At 63.5% G+C, this 7,297-nt stretch overlaps 2 protein-coding genes across 2 annotated transcripts in view; both read left to right on the top strand.

Moving 5' to 3' along the window:
• Nucleotides 1-2,976, top strand: part of CHLRE_04g231810v5 (uncharacterized protein) — a 4,626-nt gene extending 1,650 nt beyond the window's left edge. The window contains exons 5-10 of the mRNA XM_043062112.1: nt 369-454; nt 883-935; nt 1,127-1,217; nt 1,470-1,548; nt 1,843-2,071; nt 2,540-2,976. Coding sequence (XP_042925464.1) covers nt 369-454; nt 883-935; nt 1,127-1,217; nt 1,470-1,548; nt 1,843-2,071; nt 2,540-2,607 — 606 coding nt within the window. The 3' untranslated portion in view covers nt 2,608-2,976. The remainder of the gene's footprint in view (nt 1-368; nt 455-882; nt 936-1,126; nt 1,218-1,469; nt 1,549-1,842; nt 2,072-2,539) is intronic.
• A 1,764-nt stretch (nt 2,977-4,740) lies between these two features.
• CHLRE_04g231712v5 (uncharacterized protein) lies at nt 4,741-7,296 on the top strand. The gene is made up of 5 exons (XM_043062111.1): nt 4,741-4,929; nt 5,407-5,469; nt 5,636-5,691; nt 6,021-6,180; nt 6,603-7,296. The coding sequence occupies exons 1-5, from the start codon at nt 4,777-4,779 to the stop codon at nt 6,735-6,737; spliced, it is 567 nt and encodes a 188-aa protein (XP_042925463.1). The 5' UTR covers nt 4,741-4,776; the 3' UTR covers nt 6,738-7,296.
• The last annotated feature ends 1 nt before the right edge of the window (nt 7,297 follows it).

Genomic DNA, 7,297 nt, shown 5'->3' with positions numbered 1-7,297 from the left:
CAAGGCACTATGAGGCGAGTGCGAATGTGTGCGAGCGCGTGTGGAAGACTGGAAAGTGCGGGCCCTGGACCCTCCCGCGCAAACAGGGATCCGGCACTCAGGGTACCTGTCAACGGATTTGCGCATAAGCCGGCTGACAACCCACGGCGCACCCGCGCCGCATCCGTTGGCCCCACCAGCCAGAGCGCGTGCCCTCACGAGTCAATAGTTGGCACACCCACGCACAAGTAACTGACTCGCCGTGGGGCCCCATCTGCATCTCCGCTGACCCCCGCCCACCCTGACTGACCCCTCCCCCCTGCCTGCCCCGGCCCCCCACCCACCCAAACACACACGCCGCACTGCAACTGCCGCCGCCGCCGCCGCAGACGATAGCAGATGCGGAGGTGGTGTGGCAGGTGCCGGCGGCTGACACGCGCCTCCGCGGCGTCATGTTCATCGCACACGGCTGCGGGTGTGTGCCGGGGTGCCGGCGTGTCGGCGTGTGGGGGCGGGGGGCAGCCACTGGCAGTGCGTGGCACACAACCAGTCGGGCAATCCCAAACTCATTGAGAGGATGACGCGGCGCCATTGCGAGCCGTTGCCCCAGCCCTGTCGGCTGCTGCTCCTGCTCCTCCCACCCCGCCTCTGTAAACTCAGTAACTTCAGAATTCGAACTCAAACCAACCCCCCCCCATACATGTTCATTCCTGCTGCCACTGCCACTGCAACTGCTACTGCCACTGCTACTGCCGCTCCAATGCCGCTACTGCCGCTCCAATGCTGCTGCTGCTGCTGCTGCTGCTGCTGCTGCTGCTGCTGCTGCTGCTGCTGCTGCTGCTGCTGCTGCTGCTGCTGCTGCTGCTGCTGCTGCTGCTGCTGCTGCTGCTGCTGCTGCTGCAGGCACGGCGCCACCGACTGGTGGCCCCAGTCCGAGTCCTGCCCCAAGTGCATTGGTGGGGGGGTGGGGGTGCGGGGGTGGGGTGCGGTCTGGGGGCTGTGCATGCGAGTGGCTGTGGGTATGGCGCGGCTGTGTGTGGGGGAGGGAGGGAGGGAGAGGAGCTCTGAGGGGCCCCGCCCCCTGGCCTCACATCCCCAGCGACCCTCATCCACACCTACACCCCCCCCCCCCCACACACACACACAGGCCTGCCCGAGGAAATGAACGTGACCCTGCACCTGCTGCTGCGCGGGTATGCGGCTGTTGCGGTGTCGTCCGCGGACCGCACCCGCAGCCGGTGAGGGGAGGGGGAGGGGTGGCGGTGGATGGGCGGGGAGGGAGGGAGCACCACAGCGGCTGGAACACCTGTGAGCGGTCTGTATGGTGCGGAGTGGTGTGGTGCGGCGCTGACTGCGCTGACACACACACGGTTTTCCTTGTGCTCTTTAACACACACACACACACACGCGTGGGCTTCATTCCGTTGTTTTGAGCACACACACACACACACATGCAACTGACTCCCCCACACACACGCATATTCACGCAGCTGCTGGCAGGACTCGTTCGGCGGCGGCGGCGGGGACTGGGACTACACCCTGGGGGCCGCGCCCGTGGACTGGATGCAGGTGGGCGGCGGGTGGGGGGTGGGGGCTGGGGGGTGGGAGGGGTGCAGCAGTGCCTGTGCGTGTGTTTTGTACTGTGTGGGTTGGGGAGCACTCTAGAAGAAAGCAAGCAGGGATGACGCGGTGTGGTTGTGTATGCGTGTGCGTGCGTGTGTGCGTGCGTGCGTGTGTGAGCGTGTGCATTTGCATGTGCTCAAGTGCGCATGTGTGGCCTTCTCACCCGCCATCCCAGCCCCACCCAATTGGGTTCGGTTTGGTTTGGGCTGAAGTCTACAACCCCCACCCCACCCCCTGCAGGTGAAGCGGGTGCTAGACACGCTGCTGCCGCGGGAGCAGCTCCTCTTGCACCCGCACCACACCCCAGCACCCGCAGCGCCCGCAGCGGCCACAACAACATACACGGCCTCAGGGGGCGGCGCCGCGCAGCCCCCAGTCCAGCCCTCCTCCCGGCCGCTGCCTCGCTACGCGCTGGGCGGCAGCAGTGGCGGCGGCTTCGTGATGGGACTGCCGCTGGTGTTCCCGCCGGGTGAGGGGGGAGCGGATGGAGGGCAGGAGGAGGGAGAGTGGGAGGGGGAGGGAGAGGGGTAGGGCAGCGGTGGTGGTTGCTGCTGTGTGGTACGAGCTGCCTGAGTGGTAGGGTGTGGAGCGGTGCAATTGCCGTACCACACTGTGCGTACCACACGTTGTGTCAGGTGGGGTCGGGCGGGGTCGTGTGAGCCCACGTGTGTGTGTGTGTGTGTGTGTGTGTGTGCGTGTGCGTGTGCGTGTGCGTGTGTGTGTGTGTGTGCGTGTGCGTGTGCGTGTGTGTGTGTGTGTGTGTGTTTGTGTGTGTGCGCGCGCCACCCCATGTGTGTGTGTGTGCCTCATCCGCATGCGCATGCACTACCACTCCGACCCCAACCCACCCAGCCGCCCTCCTCCGCCCCTACCCCGCTCTGACCTCAGGCTGTATTGCTCCTTGCCTCTGCACCTCCCCACCCCTCCACCCCTGCAGGCTACTGGTCTGGTCTGGTGGTGCAGATCGCCGCGGCGCCGTCCGGACTGCTGACAGCGCACCTGTGAGGCGGGGGGGGAGGTGCAGATACCAGCCTGTACTAAACAAAACCGGGGGAGGGAAGGGAGGAAGTGAGGAGTTAGCCGTTTATGGGGAACGGACAAGGCTTAGACCAGAAGCGCTATGGCACGCGGAAAGTGTGAAGAACAATGGGGAGGGAGGGTGAGGTGGAGGAGTGTGCGCGTGTGAGTGTGTGAGTGTGTAAGGGACGTGTTGGAGGTGGGGGAGGTGAGGGAAGGTGGGGTGTGTGCTCTGTCTATCGGGGAAGAGGTAGGGGCTGGGGGGGGGGCGGGGTGTTGCAGATGTGCACATTCCCCTTGTGCTTTGTCGTGTCATTCTGCCGGCTTTGCACGGCGCCGCCACCGGACTACTTACTTGGTGGCTGCAGGATAGGCCGACCGGCGCCTCCGCAGGCTGCCCGAGCAGCGCGCTCGAGAACCGGTATCCGAGACTTGCGAAGCCGGCGGCTGTCTCCTCGCCTAACTCGTCCGTTTGGCAGCTCAGCTGACGGTGATACGTGGTTGCTTGGGCTAGAGTGACGTTGCTATGCGCCTGCGCGCCTAGACTTGGCTGCAACCCGAAGACGCCCCAACAGATGACTTCCGGAACCCAGTGCGCTGTCCACCAGAGTTCGTTACAGACGTCGATCCGTTGTTGGTGCACATAAGAGTAAACCTATGCACAGTTGGGAGTAACGAGAAAGCAGCGCCGGTACAGGCCGGCGCTGCGCCCTTATAGCCGGGCGACAGCCTCATCTCGCTGCACGGCACGAACTAACCCCCACAACCATGGCACGGTTAGCCCCTGCTGCCGGCGAAATGCCATGCCGGCAGAATGGCGCGACAGCTGTCGTGTCATTCTGCCGGCTTTGCACGGCGCCGCCACCGGTCACACCACTTCCCCCCACAGCAGAGAGGACGAATACTTGCAGTCCCGAGGCTGTCACCATGTGTGACCGCCTGTCCACAAGTCCATAGCGAAAGGGGCTCAAACGCGCCCGAAAGCCCCACACAGCTCATCAGCATCCAGGTGAGTAGCTTCTATGTGCAGCTCGTCTCAAGGGCACGCCTGAATGTGACGCTTGTCTCCGGCCACCGGCTGCGGGGCACACAAAACCGCGGGCACGCGGTCCCCCCAGCTTACGTCCCCGGCGATGTCAGACGCGCATCCAGAACCACCGTGGACATGTCACAATGACAACATACAAGGACCACTCGCAAGCAGTCTCGCACAGTCCGCCGAGCATGTCCATGTCCATTCACCACCCTCAACGCGGCTCAATAACTCCATAAAGCCGCTCTCCATGAATGGCCAGGATCCTCACTGTTGGAATTCTTCTACTGTTTAGAGAACTCTCTAGGCCCGTTGCCCACAGTGGCCAGTGCTACCAAACACGGAAAGACAACTCTTCTGCAGCCAAGAGTGTCAATACATGGCAAAGTTTCCATAATGCAGCTAAGCAGGACTAATGGAGGCGTCCCCGAGCGTCGGTGATGTTGTCGGCTCGCCGCGAGCTCCCACGTCGCCGTCACCACAGCTGTAGTTGCCGGCTGCTTTCTCGTTACTTGGTGGCTGCAGGATAGGCCGACCGGCGCCTCCGCAGGCTGCCCGAGCAGCGTGCTCGAGAACCGGTATCCGAGACTTGCGAAGCCGGCGGCTGTCTCCTCGCCTAACTCGTCCGTTTGGCAGCTCAGCTGACGGTGATACGTGGTTGCTTGGGCTAGAGTGACGTTGCTATGCGCCTGCGCGCCTAGACTTGGCTGCAACCCGAAGACGCCCCAACAGATGACTTCCGGAACCCAGTGCGCTGTCCACCAGAGTTCGTTACAGACGTCGATCCGTTGTTGGTGCACATAAGAGTAAACCTATGCACAGTTGGGAGTAACGAGAAAGCAGCGCCGGTACAGGCCGGCGCTGCGCCCTTATAGCCGGGCGACAGCCTCATCTCGCTGCACGGCACGAACTAACCCCCACAACCATGGCACGGTTAGCCCCTGCTGCCGGCGAAATGCCATGCCGGCAGAATGGCGCGACAGCTTCTCCACCACACGCACACGCACATGCATATGCACATGCACAGCCTCTCTTCCCAACTGCGAAATTAAAGTCGCACACGCACACTGTCTTCCAGACCACTACTCAATCTCTCTCTCTAACTGCCCCTCAACAGGCAACTCATGCATCAGTCCAAGCCCGCGGCCACCCCCTCCTCCTCCTCCTCCTCCTCCTCCTCCTCCTCCTCCTGGCCTCCCACGTTGTTCGTACACATGCCCCGCGACGTCTGGCTGGCGGGGGCGGTGGCGGCCAATGTGGCGGAGCTGAGGGGACAGGTGGGGCGGTGTGTGCGGGATGTGTTGTTAAAAATTAAACAAAACGAAGCCCGGTTGTGTGTGTGTGTGTAGGGTGTGTGGTAAAGAGCACAAGGCACACATAAGGGTGTGTGTATATATATGTGTGTGATCACAAACAACAGTGTTTGTGGGGAGGGGAGTGGAAGCATGCAGACAAGCGGGGAAGAGGCGGGGAGAGGGGACGCAGCAGTCGGGGGGTGGGAGGAGGCCACGTGTCACGTGTCACAGGGACACGGGGGTGCGTGCGACCAGCCTCTGCCTGCACTCCCGTTTTCGTTGGCTTTGGTTTAGTTTGGGCTGGTATTTACAACCCCCCCCCCGTGGCGCTGTTTGGTACGGCGCCCATGTTGCTCTCGCCGCTCATGATGCAGAAGCACTACGTACAGCAGACTGACATGCGCCCCCCACACACACACACACACGCACACACACGCTGTCACACACTCTGTCACACAGGGGGTGGCGGTGCATGAGATACGGGTGCAGCCGCAGCCGCTGACGCCCCTGTACCTGGCGCAGGTGTGTATGGGGGGAATGGGGAGCTGGGGGGGGCGCTGTGTGGGGGAACCCGAACGAGTCCGTGTGTGCGGTCGTTTGTTGGTGCGTGCGTACAACCCCTTCACCCACCCCTGACACATGCACGCACGCACGCACGCACGCACGCTCCCGCGCCCCTCCCTCCCAGCGCTGTGCCCCGGAGATGGACGAGGCCACCAGTCGGGCCGTGTACGCCGCCTTCCGGTGCGTGGGGGGTGATACCCAGGGCTGGGGGGCTGGGGGGTTTCCACCATCCATGGCAAAGCAAATACAAAAGCAAGGAACTCACGTTGGAAGCGCAAAGGGGGGTTGTACATACCAGCCCAAACTAAACCAAACCGAGCCAAACTAGCGGAGCACCGGCAGAGGCGCAGGGGGGCACAGGGGGCCTGGAGCCTGAGCTCTGGGGGCTAGAAATGCAGGAGCCACACGCGCCAGTCTTCCGCCTTCCCCGCAGTTGGGGTTTGGTTCTCGTAAACCCCCTCGCCCGCCGCAACCCCCGATCACACACACGCACACGCGCGCACGCGCAGGGCCTCGGGCTACATCGACGGCCGCGGCTATCTGCGGCACAGCCCCCGCGCGCTGCCCAGCTGGCGCCAGCTGCTGCTGAGTGGGGCGGCGGGGGCAGGGGGCGGCGGAGGCGGCGGTGGGGGCGTGCCGGGGGCAGAGCGGCTGCGGCTGAGGCCCGAGGTGGGTGGGTGGATGGGTGGGTGGAAGCCGTGGGGCAGGCCGGCAGGGGCGTCATTACGGCGAGACCTACCAATGAGCTGTGAGAGCCAGACCGCATGCTTGAACGCCCGGAGGAGGAGGAGGAGGCTTTCAGGGGCCGATGGTGTTGTTGTTGAATCGGGCTGATGCAAACCTTGATTGCCATCTTCATCTATGCCCGCTGCACACACGAACTCGCACTTTTCCGTTCCCCCTTCCCCCTCACCCCCCGCCCCCCCATTTTGGCTGATACCTCTCCTGGTAACGACTTCGTCTGCAGTCTCCAGGGCATCCTGTACCTGTTTTCCAACCATCTTTGCAACCCCATTCATGACCCCTATTCCCTAGTTTCCGCCCCCATACATCTCCTTCCCCCGCCCCCCTGAATGGCCCCCCCCCCTCAGTCCAGCCCCCTGGCTGAGGAGCTCAACCTGCTGTTCGCCGTGCACGAGCTGTGCAGCGAGACCACCTCCGCCTCCCTGGACTGGTTGGAGCGGCAGCACCTGCAGCAGCAGCGGCGGCAGCGGCAGCCTATCTAGGCAGCTGTAGCAGCTGTAGCAGCGGGGCAGTGGCAGTCGCAGTGGCAGTGGCAGTGGCAGTGGCAGTGGCAGTGGCAGTGGCAGTGGCAGTGGCAGTGGCAGTGGCAGTGGCAGTGGCAGTGGCAGTGGCAGTGGCAGGGAGGTAGCATGCAGCAGTCTGCAGAGGCCCAGGTGGAGCGGCTTGACACGGTGGAAGTCAAGCTAATGGGCTTGCATCTGCCTGGGGCAGGCCGCCGCCGCTGGCGATAAGGGCCCTAACCACCTTCTCTGGTGCTCGCCCACGGCATCCAGGGATGCCCAAAAATGCCTACTTTTAAGCGTTCCGGGGTGGGGGGCTCTCCGGAGGCTCCGGCACGCGTGCCAGTACGGTGCCGTATGCTGTGGCGCACGTGGCAGGTAGCTGGCGGAGTGGCTGGCTTACGACGTGTGGTTCAGAGCCGCAGCTCTTGTCAAGTGACGGTAGTCGTGTGACAAGTTGATGAGGGAGGGCTACGTGCGGCTCGGTTGGTGAGGGTCACGGAATGAAGGAGTGTCACCGACACTTTCAAATGTATCCTTGA

The sequence above is a fragment of the Chlamydomonas reinhardtii genome, chromosome 4, assembly GCF_000002595.2.
Source record: "Chlamydomonas reinhardtii strain CC-503 cw92 mt+ chromosome 4, whole genome shotgun sequence".
In the NCBI taxonomy this organism is placed as follows: Eukaryota; Viridiplantae; Chlorophyta; class Chlorophyceae; order Chlamydomonadales; family Chlamydomonadaceae; genus Chlamydomonas; species Chlamydomonas reinhardtii.
The sequence above is the reverse complement of the archived record's forward strand: the minus strand, read 5'-3'. Positions and strand labels throughout refer to the sequence as shown.